This window comes from Geospiza fortis, unplaced genomic scaffold (genome assembly GCF_000277835.1).
Source record: "Geospiza fortis unplaced genomic scaffold, GeoFor_1.0 scaffold12, whole genome shotgun sequence".
NCBI lineage: Eukaryota > Metazoa > Chordata > Aves > Passeriformes > Thraupidae > Geospiza > Geospiza fortis.
The window spans coordinates 4,845,128-4,866,572 of record NW_005054323.1 but is presented as its reverse complement, the minus strand read 5'-3'; the positions used below and the strand labels follow the sequence as shown (position 1 = coordinate 4,866,572).

Here is a 21,445-nt window from a genome sequence, read left to right as displayed (position 1 = left end):
AATATTAAGACCTCTTATTTCTGTTTCTTTTTGAACAAAGCTGTGTTAGATGTTTACAGATGTAATTTGCTGTCACTTGCCATATGCTCCCTGATTAATTCTGCAGGGCCTGTCAGCTTCAGATAATTTAATTTTCTGTGCTTTAAAATGACATTCATTATCAGGACATGAAAAATTCAAATGATTAACTGCAAATTATGACTAATAAAGTGTCTATTTTTTTGTTTGTTTCCAGAGAAAAAGAGAAAGCTGAAGTCAAGGACAGAAGCATTTTAGAGGTTTTGCAAGCCCAAGACAGCAGAATAGAATTTTTAGAACAGATTTATATTATGTTTAAATAGAGCAGTTAGAAAACTTGTCATTGACAACACATTTATGTTTGTCAAAATGAGAAAATAGTTTGCTATTCTCTCCTAAGAAAAAAGTTGTGATTAAGAGATTACAAATTTCTGATGAAGTATTATTTAAACTCTTCTGTGTTGTTCAAACAGTTGATCTGTTACCTAAAAAGTTCATATAATTTTAGATTAAACTTTTTATGAAAAATCTTGTCAGTTCATTGCCTCATCTTACCCTATAGTCGAACCTAAACTTGGATCTAAGTCTAGAAGAGTGTTCTGGTTTGTAATATGCCCATGCACATCTTGGTAAGATTTGCCATCCTGACAAGTACAAAATAGTAAACCTGATGCATCTTCTGCCTGACAAGAAACACTACTGAACTGGTGGTGTTTCTCCTTTTATTTATTTTTGAATCAATTAATATTTAAACAAATATATGAAAACATACATTATATATGATATGAAGTACAAAAGGTATGTCATATTTTATTATATAATTGTTTATTATAGAGACTATATAATGTATATATAGTAGATTATCTGTATCCCATATATAATCTATATTATATACTTTATATACTATAGAATTATATCCCATATTTAATACATTAGATGTAATATGTGTTACATTGCATATAATACGTAGATCTATGAAAGATGTAAATATCTGTAAAATAATGCAGTAAATAAAATGAAAATACTGTTTATTATTGAATAAACTTTAATTTGTATTACAGCAGTGGCTGAAGTTTCAGTGTGGTGTCTATGGTGTGATGTGTAACCTGTTTGGTGCATACACACACAGCATATTTAGCAGCCAGCAATGTATGATTTCTGTCCTATCCTTACCTGAAAGGCAAAATACCTGTGAAGACCTTTATAGGAATATGTATGCAGTACTGTGCTTTTACGAAGGCTGCCTGCTGTGGCAGTGTCTGAACCAGGGATGTGCATTCTCCATGAGGTTGCTCTCTGTGGTTTCAGATCAATTTCAGGACCTGAAACTCTAATTGATCAGAAATCTGAAATTGATGATGTAATGAATTTACATCATCCATATGGAAATGGAGAGAGGCTGGTAAATGTAACTAAAACCATGGAAATCCGGCAGCCAGGAAAGAAGAGTTTATCAGCAGGATGGTAAAACTCTGGATATCCGTAAAAACTTGGGAATGAGAGGCTGGAGAGTAGCCCCACAGAAAATACAGGGATCCTTGTTCACAGAAAGTTGAGTATGGGTCAGCAGTGCCCTGGCAGCCAGGAGGGCCAACCCTGTCCTTGGTGGGGCACCAGGCACAGCATCTCCAGCCAGGCAAGGGAGGGGATTGTCCTGCTCTGCTCTGAGCTGGGACAACCTCACCTCCAGTGCTGGGGGCAGTTTTTGGGTACTACAGTAATGACGGTGGTGAAGGGCCTTGAGGGGAAGAAGACAGGAGTGACTGAGGTTACTTGGTTTTTTCTGCCTGGTGAGGAGGAGACTGAGGGGAGACCTCATTGGGATTTAAGACTTCCTTATAAGGGGAAGAGGTGGGGCAGCACTGATCTCTTCCCTCTGGTGACCAGTGACAGGTCTCGAGGGATTGGCTTGAGGATGTCAGGGAGGGTTTGGGTTGGATATTAGGAAAGGTTTCTTCACCCTGAGGGTGATTGGGCACTGGAAAAGGCTCCACTGGGAAATGGCCATTGTACTAAGCTTGCCAGAGTTCAACAAGCATTTGGATAATGCTCTCAGGCACATGGTGTGATTCTGGAGGTTGTCCTTACAAGACCAGGAGTGGGACTTCACGATCCTTGTGGGTTGTTTCCAAATCAGAATATTCTGTGACTCAGTGATTCTAACAGATGAGGAGAACAGAAGTTGTTTTCATGATCATCACAACTCTAATGTGGCCCTTACAATTAGCTTCCCTTAGAGTATCATTGACTTGCGCGGGGCAGGTTGTGAAGGGTGCCAGATGGTGCCAGTGCTGTGTATGAAAGCAGTGTACAGAGGTGATGTCATGCTGACGTTCTTGCCTCATCCATTGGCTGGGATGCTGTAGGACTGAATCAAGAGAGGGATTGCTTCCTGAGTGTGAAGTTCTAGTGATTTGGTATCAAAGAATGGAGCTGGCTTAAAAAACAATGTAGTGTTCTTATTTATTTTATGTTAGTGAATGTGCTCCTTCTTCGTTCATCTAAGGAAGAAAAGATACTATTTAGGTAATTAACATGCAAATAGGTTGTGTGTGAAAATGTGCATTTTGACAGTCATGGTAATGAATGTTCTTTTCTGTAACGTACAGACAGGAAGACTTGAAGGGTGTTCAGTTGACTAATTTTTTACATCTAGGAAGTTGAGATTAGCCAGTCACTTCTTCTGTTGTTTTTCTCTTTGCCTTCATGCATCACACAGAGATACCAGTTGCAACAAGATAATTTGTTATAGGGTTTGTTGTCTAGGAATTTCTGAGTGGCCACCAAGTTGATTGTATAAATCAATGCTGAGTAAGGGAAAAAAGAAAAATCAATGGACTATCTCATCATTTGACATAAATGTAAGCTTCTATTGCTTCTAGAAATAACAACAGAACTGTATAAGAACATGAGATTGTACTTCTTGTCTTGTATTAGTCTTGCTTAGACTGACATGCCTAAAAGGACTTAAAAAATTTCTGTAAATATGAGAGCATATTCTCCACAGCCTAGATGAGATACATCAATGTGGTTAGCTCATACTGAAAGCTTAATAAGCTTAATTCTTAAAGAAATATTTCAAGTATTAGAGAAGTTTCTATTTTAATGGATATTACTGAAAATCAAGTAAAAGTAAATTTGGAAACTATGATTCAGAAGTAATGTGGTCTTTAATCACATTTGTATAACCTAACAGTGAAGAAAAGTGTTCAGATACTTATGAAAATGGGACTTGTGTCTTTACAGATAAAAGTATAAATCACAATTTTTCAAAGCTTCTGCTGTCCAATATCTTTGGACTAGAGTATATGCGTTGAACTTCTGTTAGTACAACTTCAGGTTTTCACTGCTCCTCAGTTATGGTCTTGTAATCTTCAGTTTTATATACATGAATAAGACCTTTTTATGAGTTTGTTCCATACCTTCATATAGTGTTAAACATTTAAAATATGAATTAGTGTGGAAGATTTCAAGATGTACCATTCAAAGATTCAAATAAATTTGTTAAAGCACTTAAGATTATTCTTGTCTATTATTGCACATAAATTCAGCACAGAATATATTGTATTTGAGTTTTCCATTGTACTTTTCCCTTCTTGCTTTTTTTTTTTTAATTGGTGTAGTGGTAACTTGGTCCTGATAGTCACAACTTGGCCTCATCTGGCATACAGATATATTTATTGTAAATGCTTTGTGGTAAAAATCTTATTCCTTTGAGATTAGTGTCTTGGGTGCTATTCTGATTTTTTGCTGTTATTTTATGCAGTGTCTCAAAACTCTATTCTTAGCAGTTATATATCCCTGACATATATGCATCACTTCTTTGTTTCAATGAAAAGAATTTCTAATTGCTATGTTTAAGTGGCTAGGATGCTCTCTTAGGATTTTACTTGTTCTAAAGGCTGATAGATACTTTGCTGCAAAAAAATCTTTTCATTGTGTTTTTTATTTGGAAACATTTTTAACATGTTGCATTTAATTTATAATAATTGTGTGTATCTTAAGTAGATCACCAGTGCTATTTGCATCCTTAAAAAGTACTGTGAGGTTTTTGGGGCAATGTGTGAAATTTTTAAATTCAAGCAATTAGTTTAGCAGATAATGCTGGAGCAGGGAACAGTCTTCTGCCATTCACACAATAGAAAAATTAAAATATCTTAACCTGTTTTCTTTAGAAGATGACATTAAAGACAGGTAAAATAGCTGTAAACCTTTTCTTATAACATTGTTAATTAATTAGCTTTCAATTTTGATCTGGAGGAACTAAAGCTAATCTTTTTGTCCTAGACCTTGTAACGTTTCAAAACCTTATCAACTGATTATACTCTAGAGGGGTTAAAATAGTACTAGCTTGCCTCATTATCTGCTCTTGAAAATCTTCAGCTTGCTGTGCAAATCTATATTAAAGCCTCTTTAATGGGTCCAATTGAAAGAAGCATAATTCTACCTTCAAGCATTAATTAAGACTGATAAATTTTTCTTAACTTTTGTACCTTTGCCTGATTATATTTTTCTTTGTAATAAATATACTTTTATTAAATTAGAACAAATGTATAGAGACATTATTATCATCTAAATACTTTATTTTCAGTAGCATGTAAGCTTGATTATTCTTGGGTAATGAGGGACACGAGGATAATTTTGGTAATAAGGAGTTCTGATGAATGTGTCAGCAGTGTTGAGATTATATGAATTTTATAAACTCTTTGCAGAAAAAGTTGGTCCAGTGAATAAGATTTATATATAATGCAGACAAAGCATGTTGAAGGGGACACTAACAATTTTTTTTTCTTTAAAAAAAAGTGACAAGTGCATTGGAAAAGGGATCAGCCTTCAGTGGTGAAACCTGTGTTTTATGTAGCACCTTTGAACTGCATCAGTGAATTATCAAAAGTCTTTTTGCCTTTCTGTTTGACGTCTTCTTGTTAGTTTTCTCATGAAATTAAGGGAAGGAAACCTTTTTAAGGAGCTGATATCAGTGAGAAACTTGGGAAGAAAAATATACAGACAGTTGAAAATTGCTGATTTTGGTTTATTGATAGAATGCTGCCTGAGATGGGTAGTATGATGACTATGGCTGATACCTGTGGGCTTTTTTGACTAAAGAAATTAATAAGCTCTAAATTACATTGTACCTTTATAGCTCATTATAATTTTTGTATGAATTCCCAGTAGGAAGGCTTTTTCTACCGCTTGAAAAGGTGTTTCTGTGAGGTAGCTTGCTCCATTTTGAGGAAATAGTTTTTAAGCTTAACTTTTTCTTACTTAATTCTGCAGAAAAGAAGCTATATTGGGTGTTTATATAGATGTGCTGTAAATCTATGCCTTACGTCTTCAATAATTCATATGAGTACCCATTCCTGAAGTTGGGTAAAGCTTCTGGGTCTTTATTACTTAGCCTTCATATTTTTGGTGGTGTTTCTACAGAGATGGTACCTGCACTTGCATTAGACAGAAAAATGAAAAGTAACTAAAGAAATGTGATGTCTCTTGTTCTTTGCCCAGTACACTAGTTTGAAATGCATGGTTTCTTGAATATTGAGCAGAGCTCAGTAGTCAAACCTGGAAAGAAGAGGGGAGGTTATGTTCATTCTCATTCATCCTCTTGTCAGCTAGTGTCTAGCTGGGAATTTTCTTTTTCAGCCCAGAACAGTTATCATCAAAGCAGAGTAGCCTTTTGTCTGAGCTAAAAATGGTTTCTATAGCCAATGGAATCTGCTTTTACTGTATAAGATATTAAATTCTTTACTGTTTTTAGTATATTAGTTGGTCATTGTAGTGACACTTTTTTTTTTTTACTTCTAAAGTCAGTATTGTTTTAAGATGGTTGGATTTTATTCCATGTTTAAGGACATTTGGTGAGGAAGTTTCCATATATTGTGGCTTCTTACTTGAATACAGACAGGTTTCCTGAAAGTCAAGAAAATGGTTATACTTCAAGGATCAAGTAGCAGAAAGATGCAGGCAGTGCCCTGTGAGACTAGATTCTAGCCTTATGAATCTGCTGACAGCACTTTGGAGGGAGCTTGTCAGAAGAGGTGATCGCAGCAACAGCTGTTCTTTATTTACTACACCTGATCTGGCAGCATTGATGTATAGGAGTGTAATGAAGTAATGCTGTGTCAGGCAAGGATGCTGGTAGGTATCAATTCCTGCAGATCTCAGATCGTCGTGCCCTCTTCTAGAGAGCTAACTTACTTTGAGGACCTTGTATACATCTTGCTGGAGAGGAAGGCATAGAAAAAAAAGTCTAGGCCTGGTTCTGTCAAGACTCTTCAATGAAGATAAGAGAAAAGCTCACTTAGCAGGATGTTGGTTTTGATTTGAAATTAGTAGAGAGAATAGAGGATAGAAAGATAATTTGGATTTTCTGTTTTCTGACCTAGAAGGCTGTGCTGCTACTGTTTCAAAGTAGAGCTGCTAAGAAGAGAGGAAAGAGCAGAGACTACATTTGTTAGGCAGTATTGCTGTACAGCACTGTATTATGGGTTGTATAGAAAATCTGATCTGTCCTGGTGTGGAGAATCACTAGCTGTGGCAAAACTGTTGGGTTATGTTGTCAGTATTTACTACAGTTTTCCTGAGAGCTCAGTAGAGTAAAATTGACAGTCAATTTCTAAGTGCAGTAGACACATTACTGCAATATATGCTATACTGCTTGGAATTGATACTGAATTTATTATGGAGCTACAGATCTTCTATTTTGACAAAATGCTGTCTCATTTACAAATTAGAGGTGTGTTTTTGCAAAAACCTGCCTCTAAATATTTCCCTTTCTCTGAGCAAGGAGCTTCTGTATTGCTTGTTTCAGAGATGGAAAACCTATTATAGAAAACCACATGTGCCAGAAACAATGTTTGGCTCCCTTGTTGGTGCAAAAATGCAGCTGCTGGTGGTGCTTGCTTGCACTCTACCTGTACAACAGAGTAGAGGAAGGAACTGAGCAAAAGGGATACAAAGGATCGTAAGACATTGCGGAAAATATTAGTAAAGTTTTGTTTCAGTGAATGAGAGAAGGAGCATGCTGCAGTGGAGTTGTAAGGACCAGCATGAGTGAAAAAGAGGTGGTGCACATCAAAAAATAGTTTTCTCCGTGCTGTGACCTACTCAGTAGGTTGCAGGTAAGAGATGGTTCCATTGCTACTAGTGAAAGTGTGGTGCTAGAGTTGCATACAACCACAGTTTATTTCCACCACATTATCAGGTATTGAAAAATCTTATCAGGTGTTTTGATTAAGATAGCAAACTTTGTTGAAGATACCAAATTAATCACACCAGAGAAGTCTGAAGAGGGCAATAGGGAACATGGTGTTTATAATAGATTATGTTGTTTTACCCTTCCTTAATCTATGGGTCAGGTGAGAATTCAGGAGCAACACTGACTAATAGTAGAGAAGTGAGTACATATTCACCACCTGCAGGATGAAGTCACCTGCTCATATTTCTGGTTTGCTTCTCTGTAGAGCCCTTTTACTTGATCTTCTTAAAAATGCTTTAAAGAATCTTGATTTTCTTTTCTACTGCCTGCAAAGCAGACCTGTCCTTTTCCAACAGCACATATATGCTATGAAAGCACATTTTAATAGACAGTTTATAAGAATGTTTTTCCTTGTATTCATCTCTAAGTTACCGTGTTTTATCATGTATTTCATGTCTAATACTGATAGAAATAGACATTCAGAATTTGTCATTCATTTTGGGAATGGATTTCTAAATACCTGCTTGCAGGTTAATACTTCTTTTTCTCAGAAACCATTTTTTAAATTGGTTTATCTCAGGGAATCCTGGATGGCATGGGATTGGACAAGGGAAAACCATCTTTGGTGGTATGAAAATCAGCTGAGCTCCCTCACTTCAATTATCTGTTTGTGGTTGCTTTTTAGTTTAAGATTGTTCTGGCAGAAGGTTAGGAATGAAAAGTAATAAGAATTAAAAATGGAGTATGCACTCAAAATACATGTGTTACATTTAAATGCGTTATATGTCAGTTGCTATTTTTCATTGGGTTTTTTCATCCTTGTTAAGAGTCAAGTTCTAAGTTGAATATTTAGCTGTGAATACGGGTATGCTCTAGAATCTATCTACAGTAGAATCAGGTAGCACTGTTGGTGTTTTACTTTCAGAGAGGTATGGATTTAAAAATAACTCATATTTTATATCATAACTAGCTGTTGTCATTCAGACTCCAAAAGGACGCTGTACAGACTGCAGAATGCAGCTGGTGACACTCATGGCATATGGTTGCCTTTTTGTGAACTATTTGCCTTAAACTTCTGTTTGTCCTATGTCTGAAAATAATTCAAGAATCTAATCTAGATTAGATCTAGATCTGTATAATCTAAAAGTCATGAGATGAAAGAAAATGAATTTATTTTGTTAGTTTTTTTCTTTATTTTGGAGGACTGTATGAGAATATGACTAGCAATACTTTTTGTTAAACATGCATATAGATGTTCAAGAACCATGAGGATTAATGAAGTTGAAAAAATATAGAGAAAAATTTAAGAAAGCTTAATTAAGAGAAAGTATAAAATGTTACTGGAGCATTTTTAGTGGTGAAAACTTATTGTTAAATTCGAGCTAGAAATGAAAATAGGAGTTGGAAAGAGAGGAGAAGTTGAAAGTGTGGTAAGTCAACCTCAACTACCTGGTGAGGGAAAAGGAATTATGAAAGGGAGAGGATATGTCACAAAATGTTGAAGTGGCAATTCTGAGAAGAAGAACTTTAAAGAAATGATATTTCCGCATTTAATTTTTAATAAAATAATTTAATGACTAAATTAATTTAGTTTCTGCAGAAGATGTCAGGATTTCTTCAAATAATGTCAGTATTTTCAGTGCTTCAATTTTTCATCCATTTATGTTGATTTTAACTTTTTTCTCCTTGTGTTGTATTGGAAGTGGACTACTGTACAGTGAAAGCTTCTGATAAAGAGTGCAATGAAGAAAGCACAGAATTTAGTATTTATTTGTTACCATGATCCTTTTTGATAGTAGAAATCAAATGCCTCTTTGTTGCATTCCTAGATGGACTCCTTTAATATTGTGGTGCATAGATTTGAATTTTTCCGTGAAGTGCTTCAGAACCCAGTGTGTTATTGCATTCCTGTATTAGCAGCAACATTGAAGGATATGTAATTTTTGTGTTTTTCCTAGTTTTTTTTTACTCCAGTTTGAGTTAACTTCTTCATGTGAAATAAAACCCACTCTTACTTACATTTCACAAGCCTGTATAGAGGCAGCTATGCAATACTGATTTAGTAGTGCAGTCTGATTTCAAAATGCAGAATTAGGAGTTGGTTTTTCCAACTTTTTTTTATCTCGGCTCCCAAAATATGAAAATTTGGAAAGCACTTAAGGCAACAATAATATGTACAGCTTTTGTTACATAGTTCTCTTTACTTGTTTTTTATTTAGCAGACTAAAAAATATTTCCCTAAAGACTGGAATTTCAGTGATGACATCTGTAATATCAAACAGTAGTAAGTTCTGGTAGTCGTGTCCTAACTCACTTTTTTTTTTCAGGAATCAGACTCCTAGCATTAGGAGTTCCTTTTGTTACCACTTTCACTGTCTCCATACAGTACTGTACTGTCTAAACTCACAATGGGTAAAAACAAAGTTTTAATTTAAAATCTTTTGTTTGTGTCTATTCACACGAAGTATGGACAGATAGTTTTAACATCCTACTGCCATGAAAAAATTGGTGTGTTCAGCACTAAGACAAGAAAGAGCTATTGTCACCTTTTGGTTTTGATCGGTTGTTTTCATAGGAGATTTTTTCAGTTTGACTTGGTATGTGATTTTGCTTTCCCTTCAGACTGCTATGAAGATATTTAAAAAAGAAATAGTATTTGACAGTAAACAATGTATTATGGAACAAAAAAATTTTTATTGTGCTGTAGGTAAAGAGATGCCATGGGAAAGGTTGAAAATTAATTCGGAAATGACAGTCCTCTGAGACATCAAAAGGTCTACTCTGCCAGGTCACAGTGTTTCTTTCTATGTACTGTGGCCTGGAGCACCCTGGGATCCACCAGTATACAGGGGATACTCTTTGGTTCTTCCCAGAATCAAAGAAGGGTAAAAGCAGTTTCTTTCGGTTTTTATTGGAGCAAATTCACTTTAGAATTGTTTTCTTTCTTGAAAGTTTGTTGAAGTGTGCTTTAGATGCCTTAGTTACATGATGATTTTTCATGGTTCTTGACCACTAAGCTGTCAAACATTGCTTTTGCCCTGTTGTATTCAAACAAGTATGACTGAGTCAACTCAAAGTGTAAGTTGAGATTGTTCTTGTGTAGTGTCAGACTGTCTTTATAGTATCTAGACAAAAATCAGTAGAAAGTGTGGGAATAGAGTAATTCCTGATGGGTTTTTTACCTAGTGAAATCTGTCAAAATAACCTCAAGTAGGAGGTTGTCCTGTGTGTTGATCAGGTGCGTTTTTTCCTCTGCTGTTTCACTTGCCTACTAGAATAGGGTAATCTTTTAGGAACACTGTGTTCTCTGCAATAAGAAATCAATCTTTACTCACCTGTTAGATGAAGTAATGTATAGGTTGAGGAAGCAAAGTACAAAAAGACCTGCATAGGAAAGGGCAGATGATAATTTACTTAATTGTCTATATCTCAGAAATTCCTTTATGTGATCCTTATTTCTACCCAGTCATGGCTCCTGAGTGGTACTTCTTTTTTTCCTCCTTCTTTATAAGCCTGTGAAATAAGCAGATAGGAGAGTAAAAGTTCAATTCATTTAGAGGAAAATATAAGAGCATGCAAAGTGGTAACCCAGAAAAATGCTTTGACACATAACAGGATTTTTTTTCCATGCAAGTGTAACTCACCTAGATAATATTTCACTAGTGCTGCAGTAGATGACTTTGTAGAGTACTCAGGTGAGTTTGCTTAATGATTCATGTGGTATATTTGCTTTTTGATTCATTTCAAGTGTTAAATTACTGTTCAGTTGTGGAGATAAGTAATTAGTGTGCAAGTCTGATTCAGGATAATCTGTCTGACTATTCTGAATATTCACAGTACGTAGTTTATTTCAGTTGAAAACTTAATTTGAGCAATACAGAACAAACATTTGAAATAGCTAGTTGCACTTTTGTATCATCCTGTCTCCATTCATTCTCCAAGTTGCTGGAAAACATCCCATTTAAAACTAAACCCAAATATCTCTGATTTCACTTCACAAATACACATATGCTTCCCAGTTTCTGCTCAGTGTATAATGAAACTAAATATTAGTATGATGTAACTGTGTACTCAGAAATTAGATGCGTTAAAGAGCTGGAGCTTTTATAAAAAATGTGTGTGTGTGAATTTTTAGCTCAGAGCCAAGAGTCTCTTTCAGATAGGTGAGATTTTTTAATGTTTTAAGGGTGTCTCCAAGTACAGACTTTTGTTTTGATAAATGTTAAGTAAGTAGCAATGAGCTAGAAGGAAGACTCGAAGGAGCTGCTTCCTCCAATTCCATGAGGACCTGGGGAGTGGGAGGGTAACAAACAAAATTACTGATCCTTTCCCTAGTAATGTGGATACATACCTTTTTAAAGATTCAGCTAAATCATTTCTGCCAGCACCAGTTTATTACTGTAAGTGTAATAATATATCCAAAGAGCAGATGTTTTGTCTTTTGAATAGTAAAATGCTACTTCAAATGTACTGTTTTGCATGTTTCTGCTCAGTATATTTTCATTCTTTTTTTATGTCTGACGTCCTTATGAACCAGATGTAAGCTTTAGACACTGAAAACTCTCACATACATCATCAGATGTATTGTAGAATAATCTAGAGGATTATTGTCTTGTTGATGATTTTTTATGTGTCTGTACACACTTCATTTTAGCTAGTGAATTAAAAGCAAAGCAGTTACATTTCAGTTCCGACATGAAAGTTTTATCAGTTTCGTACTACAGTTATGGTGTCACTGCTAGGAAAATATTATAGATTAAAGCCCTTTTGATTTAGAAAGAGATGGGACAAAACAGAATGTGGAATTAAAGCAGACTCCTGGAGAAAAACAGAGTTCTAATGGGCATTGAAGAGTGAGGGTGTTTAATGCAAGTGTCATGAGAATCAAATGCAATTATTGCAGAAAGTTGAAGTTCTTGCTTTATGGCAGTGAGATTTTTCTGTATGTGAGTGAACTAACCCATAGTATGTGGTGAGCAATGTTGTGTTATTTTCCTTGAGCTGCAAATTCAGCCAGACTTAATTGTCTTTAAAAGTATTTTTATCATAATCATTTTGGTAGCCTCACTCAGTAGGAATTTCTGTTTACTATGACAAATTGTGGAAATTCTGCAGAATTCGAATTCAGCTCTGGCTTGTTTTTTGGTGTGCTATAAGTGCAAGTTAAACAGTATTCTAATGCATTCTTAATCCATTAACACAGGCACAACTTCTGTAAATGACTGTTTTTGAATAAGCTTCCCTGAGTAATTTCTGTTCAGTTCTGCATTTATAGGCTTCTTCAGTAGCTGCAGGGTGTTTGGTTCTTCATTTGCATTACTGTGTCTTGTAGTCATTCAGCTTTGAGTTTGATAAAAGTGCTAATGGAATTAAAATAATGCTGTAAAAACCGCATATGTCAGGTAGTTACATTTTGTAGGCCTAAAACACAGAACATGTATGCTCTTTTGCACTTGTTTTTGTCTATGAACAGGTTTTGGTTTTTGTTTTTTTTTTTTTTTTTAATAGAGGCTCACAGGACAGCAGCAGGAGATAAACAGCTAATGCAGAGAAAAAGTGCTGTGGATGAGGAAAATGCCCGTTTGAAGAATGAATTCGGTAACTTGAACCGGAAATTTAAAGATAAAAGCCAAGAACTTAAGGTATATTGACTTGTACATATTTTCATAAGACTGTAGCTTTGAAGTAGTTCTTTAAGCAGTGTCAGCCTTTGTGGCACAGAAAGTGACAAGCTTGGAGAAAAAATTGCCTTAGGCCTTGCTATACCTTACTGTTTTCTCACATACCAACTGAGAAAGATGCTTTAAAGCCAAGAATCCAAGCTTTATAACTTTCAGATAAATAGTTAATGATGGAAATGGAGCAAAGAAAGTAGAAGTGTGAAGATGTGGCTTCTTGTAATTAGATTCTGATGGGACTGGCATTATTAATTGATAAAGCTGAGGTCTGGGAGGATATGTCTGTGTGGGTCTCAAAAATAGCTGGGGACAGCATCAAAGGCAGCTTGATCAATTAATGGGCTCTTTGCAAATGTGTACTCATCAAAGCTGTCATCCAGCTAAAAAATATGACCCTTCCACCTGCATGAAAGAGGCCAATAAAAGTGCACAGGTGACCTTGGCTATCAAATATAGAAGCTGCTGTGAGGGTAAAACTGCACAGTTTATATTTGCTGATTAGTTCTCACTTTTTTGTTTATCGGCCCTTGTGGTACTGTTCTACAGGACACTGAGGAGTGTGCACAGAAGAAGGAAGAGCAAAACAGACTGGTTATAAAAAACCTGGAGGAGGAAAATCAGGGATTAAATATATGCTGTGCCAACCTGCTAAGTGACCTGGAGAAACTGAGGAAGCAGGAGGCACAATGGAAAAAAGAAAAATCTGGCAATGATACTAGAATGAAGGTACAAAGTGGAATGGACTCCTGGATGTTATTTGAGAATTAACTTCTCCAGACATCTCACTACAAGTTATTTTCTTTAAATAGCAAGTTATATATTCAAATCTACCAGTGGGGACTTGCATTCATTTACATTCTATCACTTAAGACCCACAGCTTTTTAAAAATTGATGCTGCAAAGCAGGAATCTGACTTCAAATAGTCATCTTAAAATGTAATCATTAAAAAATAAAAGATGCTGTACTTTGAGATTATTTTTATATATATATATGTGTATATATGTGTGTGTGTGTGTGTGTGTGTGTATGTGTGTGTGTGTGTGAAAAAATAAAAGCTTAAAAATGTTACCACAATTTTTTTCTTGATTTGTAATTTACTTACACATAATCTGGTTGCAGTAGACTTAATCTTTGTTGGTATGAAAGAACATGTAGTTCCAAATAAATTGTGCCCTAGCCTCCAAAGGTCTCTATTCTATGAGGGGTATTATTATTGCTTATACTATATTAAAAAGTTATTTTCATAGTTTATGATAAAGCAAAAAAGAAAATAACTGCATACATGGTGCAGATCTTTTCTCTTTTATTTAAGTCATACTTTTTCTTGTTTCCTGGTGGAAATTGGCTAGTGTTTTTTAAATTCCTCCGAGAAATGAGCCATAAACATGGCAAATCTTAATTCAACAGCTGCTTATATATACATCTAGGTAGTGGATTCTTTTTGTTGGCATGACGAATGTACACTTAGAATGATGTGTTCTTTTACATTATTGAAGTACATTCATTGCAATAACTATCTAATTAACACCTCACCCAGAAATGCCCTTTTTTTCCTGCACTAACAATTTTTGGATTGTTGTGGTGATGGAAACTCTTTTGAAAGAGCTTAATTCAGATCTCTTAACATGGGAAGTAAAGTTCTTGCAAATTGACTTCTTCAGACTGGTTATGATGAAAGGGTTATAGAGTTCCTAGGACAAGAAATTATTTGTTGATTCTTGGGAGAGAAAAATCTAGTGAGTGCCAAGCTGATAAAACAATTTTTAAGTTGTCAAATGTAGTGCTTGTAATATTGGACAAGTTGTTGAAAATCTGTTAACTGTCCCTTCAATGAATACAGTCAGAATATCTCCTCTGTCTCTGTCTTCCTGGCTGATGAGGCATGCCGATGAATGAAAGAGCTGGGCGATTGTAGGGATGGGAATTAGTAGTGTTGGTATTTCAAAGGAGTGTTACAAGCCAGTTAAGCTGGTGTCTAGAGTGTGAAGGGGAATATTTCTGGGGATGGGTGTTGCCTGTGACAGCCAGGGATGTCACAGAGTTGGATTTGTTGTTTGCAAACTAGGAAGAACTTAAGATAATAATAATTTGCAGTCTTGGCTATAATGACCATGAAGTTGCCGAGGCCAAGACCTTGAGACAGTGATGGAAGGAAAGTAGCGCTGTACAGCCCTGGAGTTAAGAAGCAGAGTCTTCAGATGTTTAGGGAACTTGTAGGTGGAATCTTGTGAGAAGCAGTTTTGAAGGTTAAAGAGCTCAGGAAAAACTATGATGTCTTTAAAGACAGCTTTCTACAAACCCAAGTATGGTCCACTTTAGAAAAACAGTGGATGTCTTGGGAGATAAACTTGGCTAAACAGATCTCACCAATAGATTCTGGTGTAGGCTGCAGATGGAAAACAGTATTCAGGAAGTGGAAACAGTGAAAGCTGTAGAGGGAGAGTTCAGAAACGTTGTCTGGACACTGAAGGGTGGTGGTAACCTATGTGCAGTTGAAAGTTGCAAGTAATGACTGATACAATCAGAATTTCTTGGAACTGCTTTATCAGTAAAAAACTGAACAAGGAAAATGGGGACGTGCTGCTGAAATGGAATGATGAATTAATTACAAAAGTTAGTAGATTCAGCAGAGGTACTTAATATTGTCTTTGCCTCAGTCTTCTCCAAGGTGTCCCCAAAAGTCTGTGCCTAGAGACAGACTTCAGTGTGAAGTACTGAGAGTGGATGTGTTGGAAGATACCTGTACTTGACTGATACACATCCATTGGGACTGCCTGAAATTAACTGCAATCACGGGTGCTGAGAGTGTTGGCTGCCTCTCGCCCTTTAATTTGGGAGTTGAGTCAATGTATTTTTGTACATGTTTTTAAGTAATAGACATGGCATTAACAATCTTAAAGATGTGTTGTATACAGTTGTTAGTCTCCTCTGTCTGAGAGAATAAAAGGAATCCTTCTCAAAATAAGCTAGCCCAACATTGCCTTTAAAATGTGCATTAGATGGTAGAAATGCGAGATCTAAATCACAGGTTGCTTCTTAGGAAAAGGGAAAAGTGGTCACCTATGAAAAGGCTGAAGTGTTAGCTTTTTTTTTTTTCCTTCTGTCTTGAAACAATTTCCTTTGAAGAAAAGTGCCACTTCTCACTTTTGAAGACTGGTTGTTACTGTAACCTACGATAACTAGGTATAAAATTCAACTTCTTCAAACTGAGAGAAAGGAACAGCTGCTATGGATGGTTTGCCCTTTTAAAGAACATTTCTTTAAAGTTTTGTCATACTAGCTGAAATCAGTATGAGACAGGTAACAGGCGGATACCTGATAAGGTGGCTAAAAGGCTGACAATAGCATTTTATTGGTTTTTATTTTCTGTATGTACGTTGAAAAAATAATATACAGTGTAAAGAAAGGTAACTGTACATCTGCCTAAAGTAGTTCTTGAGAAATTTTTGTGATTCCCAGAGTTTATGTATCAGCTTTCTATATGCCCTGAAAGGGAACAAATGAAAAAGTCATCAATCAGCCAGGTGTCTCCCTATCTAAGAATCAGTTAGTTATTTGAGTTATTTGGTTGTTCTTGATACTGAACTGTTGTTTAGTGTCAAGATAAATATATTTTCCCCCAAACTCAAGTCACAGAAGGATTTGTATGTAGATGAAAAAATGTCAGACTGGCAGGTTTTAAGTGGAGGTGAAGTAAAAGATAATGGAATTGCTTACTGGTGGGTTGGTTGGTTGTTTTTGTTAATTCCTAGTTAGCATAGTACTTCTGAAGTTTCTGAAGTCTGAAGGTTGGAACTTTCAAAGAAACAGCCATCTCTCTCAAGAGGAGCCTGGGATTTTAGTTCCAATGAAAAATGAGAGTTTTATTGAGATGGGACCTTGAAAAATTACTCTCCCTTCTGTCATAATATATAACAGGAAAAAACATGAAAACAAAGCTACTGTCTTTGAAAGTGACTTTCAAAGGGTTTGAAGCTACAAATAACAAAAGTGGGGTGTTAATTCATAGTGACTCCATAATGGGCATACCTGTACTTCCTCATGCCTTGGTTTTCTTACAGTTTTCATGTCTGAAGTTATTTTAAATTCACCTTTTTTTGCTGTCTTGCACTGCGTCTTTTATAAATATGCATTTTCTCTCTTGTATAACTGAATTTTTCTATGTTTTGACTGTTTCAAGTAGCTTTTTTTTAATAGGCTTTAAAAGCTTGAATCTTAAATGCTCCTTTGAAATAAACTATAATTTAAAAACCCAGATTAAGGTATTTGTGCTAGGTAAAATTTCGCAAATTTACAAAGCATGTTTATGCAATGAATATTTTTGGTTACTGTATCATCAAGAAGGTAATGTGATAAATTCCATATGATCTTAAAAATGCAGATAGAAATTGAGTATAAAATATTATAGGTTTTTTCATGGTCAAAAATACGATGCTGATGAAAAGCTCAACGTGAGCCTGCAACGTGCACTTGCAGCCCAGAAATCCATTTAATGGGCTGCATTGAAAGAGATGTGTCAGCAGGTTAAAAGAAGTTATTTTCCCCCTCCACTGTACCCTTGTGAGACCCCACCAGGAGTGCCCTGTATATTTCTGGTGTTCCCAGCATGAGAAGGACGTGGTGTTCCTGGAGCAAGTCTGGAGGAGGGCCCTGAGAGGACTGTGGACCACCTTTCCTACAAAGACAGGTTGAGCAAGTTGTGGCTGTCCAGCCTGAGGAAGAGAAAGTTGTGTGGAGACCTCATAGCAACCTTCCAGGATCTGACCAGGGCCTGCAGGGGAACCAGAGTGGGACTCTTTGTCAGGAACTGTGGTGATAGGGTAAGGAGGAGTGGTTACAAGTTGAAAGAGGGGAAATTTAGGTTAGCGATTAGGAAGAAATTCTTTACTATGACAATGAGGAGACATTGGAACTGGTTGCCCAGGGAGTGGGCAGATCCTGGCAGTGTTCAAGTCGAGGTTGGATAAGGCCTTGAGCAACCTGATCTAGAAGGGAGAGCTCCCTGCCCGTGGCAGGGAAGTTGGAAGTAGATGACCTTTCAGATCCTTCCTAACCCAAACCATTTGATGATTCTATTTTAGATTTCAGTATTCGGCTGAACTTTTGTACATCAATATATATATTTCAGTAGCTAAGGTATTTGTATAACAAGTTTTTTCTTTCCCTTTTTTCATGTTTTACTCTTATAGTAATGCTTCCAAAAAACTCGAGCTTTCAAAATGCGTTCAAAAGATTGAGCTGATTAATTTCTTACTTGAAACCAAAAGCTGAAGTTAAATATGTCACAAATGAAGTACTGAAATATACTTTTTTCCTAATTTTAAAATCTGCCATTAGATAACTTCTGAAGTTTTATTTCTGACAAAATAATGTATTACATATTCTTTGTGTTGTGTTCTGGAATGGATGATGGGAACTTAAAGCATTGGTAATGTTAGATTTTTTTAATCTCTTCCATGGAAAACCTGCAACTTTGTAGTGTGGTATTAGAAATAGGCAAATAGATTTTATCACAGAATATATGAACTATTCAAATTTTTGCTCACATATTCAATACATTTAGCTACAGAGGAAAAAAATACTGAGGAGAAGCTCTACAGTTACTTGTCTGCAAGTTATAAATACCTTATTACACTTTAAAAATTTTATGTGTTGATAGTGAACTGTCTACTATAATTTTGAATTTTTTCATTGTTCAAGAAAAAATTAAGTTTTCTACCTAGTCACTTTCTATGAGTCACTGAATGGTGACTCATTTGTTGGGTACACCAGGTGTGTAGCCTGATATTTGTCGAGAAACAAATTAATTTCCTACCTCGTTCACTTGTGAATTTTGCTATTTCCTTATATCAATGTTAATGTTATTACCAGGACATGATAGTTTTCATACAATTTCAAGGATTTCAAGGAATTTGATGGTAGTAAACTTCTGATACATCTAAATACCTATAAGACATTTTTATGCAATTTTAAGCAATTTATTTAAAATGTAATGATTCACTTTTTAGTTATAGAAATATTTTGATAACCTCAACATTTGAGGCATCATTGCTGAAAGGGAAATATGTATATTTTCTTATTTCTTTAAGTCTGTATGTAAATGGAAAACTAATATACTCTTGGCAGTAGATTGGGGATGATATTCTAAGAGGAGGCTTTTATTTTAAATTATTAATGTATCATGGAATATTTGCCTTACTGAGAACGAGTGTTTGCATCTGTGAGTAGCATAATACCAAAGAAGGTCTAAGGCTGTTGCCACCATCTGAAATTCTGTTCTTGATATTGCTGTAATATTTATATTTCCATTCTTGCCTCAAAACACTCTGGGGAGAGTAGTCATACAAAGCTTGGTAAGGACTGATGTGCTTTTCTTAGGGAACTCCAGCATGGTTTATGTAGACATTGAAGTCTTGTTTGAGTAAGCTGCCTTGCTGCTGTGTTTCCTAGATATGCCTTTGCAGTTTACTGACTAACTTCTACAGTAGGGCTCATGGTAAAAGGCAGACCCTTGTTCGTTTGCATTGTTTCCGTGAGCACTTTCAGAAATTTTCTGGTATGCTGTTTCTTCTCCTGAAGAAGCAATTCCTTGCACTGAATTAGCAGTGCAAAATAAGAGCAGATTTAACAAGCTGTCTCAAAAATTGATCTGTATCTATGATTCTTAGTTCATATACATGATATTGTGAATTTTTGTGAGAGGTTAAAACAATGAATGCATAGCTGGTTTTCTTAGGAACTTCTACGTAGAAAACAAGGTTTAATCACTTTAGTAGTTAAATTGGGAAAGTTGCAAAGGTTTGATTCAGGTTCCTCCTTCCACATCCAGCAACTGAGTTAAGGAAAACTTAGAGTAAAGAAAAGGTAGCCACCTAAAAATTGAAATACACCTTTTTTCCTGGTATTTCACATTTTTCATACATGCATATATACCTACCTATATGTATTTGCTTAGATTGCAAGAAAGGTATGCATGTATGTATGGGCACATCCATATATCTATATACATAGATAACTTGCATAGCAGATTTTAATTATTTCTTCTTAATGCATTTCATTTCCTTTCTTTGCAGAATTTGGAAACCGATTTAGCAGAGACAAGAGAACAAATAAAAAGTTTGCACAGTATATGCAGTAACTTGTCATCTCAGGTAGATGTGAAACAGGAAGAACTTTTCCAAAAGGATTGTGATGTGGTTGGAGCTAAGTAAGTATTTCATAATAACTTTAAGTCTGAATCCTCTCAAAAAGGCTATTGTTCCAGTTAAAAAGCAGTATCATGCATTGAAGATACTTTTGTGTAACAGTGTGTTTCACCATTCTGTTCACAAGATGTAAGGCTTTTGGAAGTCTGCCAGTTTATGTAGACTCTTCCTGATATATTTTGACTCTTGTATATCTTAGCTGGTTTTGAGTAGTGATAGACTTGAGAAATTATACTTCTGTAATTTGCATTATGTCAGAGAACTACCAATCTTGACTGAAAGTAATAAAGTAACAATATGATTAGGGACATGAACAATAATTAGACAGGCTAAACACCCTAAACTTGAAAAAGCTTTAGGCCTAAGTGTAACTTCTTAATTAGATTCAAATCTGACAAGTCAGCAGAAATCTACATAGGCCTGTTCTAGAGGTTTAAAGTGCAGTGATTTAAGCTTTATCTTAGGTCTCACACACTATTTCTTTACACTGAATCTGTAAGATTAGTGCTGCATTATTTGTGTCTTGGAAAAAAAACTAAGGGACAGAATGAATTATATGAATTGAAAAGATTACTGAATTCTCCAGAATTAAGGTAATATCAGAAGATAAATGGTAACTATAAGTCAATTGTCAGGAAATGGTCCATGTTTTACTTCTTAACTTCAGAGGCATACACATTGTTTCATTCCTATGTTAGATTAATAATATTCCCTTCAATATTCTTTTAAATGGTGGTTTTGCCTGAAGAGCTGCAGTTGGGAAGTAGAAATCATTGGTATGGATACTCCTCTTTACTTTCCAAGCACAAAAAATCTTTCTGTAAGAGTCAATATCTAAGTATTTTTTTTTAATCAAAAACCAAGAAATATTATTTTTGATGCATCTGAACTAAATTGTCATCTTGAAATCTCGTCAGGTTGAAATCTCTGCCAGAAAGATGATGTCTTTACAAGAAAAATTATTTTCATGTTTAGAAGAAATTATACCAATTGGGTTTTAAAAAGTCAATAAACATGCATAAGCTTATTGGGAGATTGTATTGAAAGAGGCAGTCAATAGAATTTGTGAAATTCATCAATGAAGTAATAGAATTTATTTCCTGGAATTATTCTCAGAAAAATATGTATGTGTGAGGACTGGGGACAGCAAAGAAGGCATTTTAGAGTCTGGTAGTCAAGTTTGCAAAGTCACTGCTTGCTGGTTTCAGCTTCAGATATTGCAATCTGAGTTGGCCAAATCTTTGAACTTCAAATTTCTCAAAATGAATTCTTTGATATTCTTTGGAAAACAACCCCTTAGAATTTGGCACAAGCACCTCATTAAAATATGGAAGTAAAATAAAGA

At 35.4% G+C, this 21,445-nt stretch overlaps 1 protein-coding gene across 1 annotated transcript in view; it reads left to right on the top strand.

Annotated features, from left to right (window-relative positions):
• CNTLN (centlein) overlaps positions 1-21,445 on the top strand; it is a 178,819-nt gene that overhangs the window by 27,748 nt on the left and 129,626 nt on the right. The window contains 5 exon segments of the mRNA XM_031056874.1: positions 236-331; positions 12,727-12,752; positions 12,755-12,858; positions 13,441-13,620; positions 19,969-20,102. Coding sequence (XP_030912734.1) covers positions 236-331; positions 12,727-12,752; positions 12,755-12,858; positions 13,441-13,620; positions 19,969-20,102 — 540 coding nt within the window.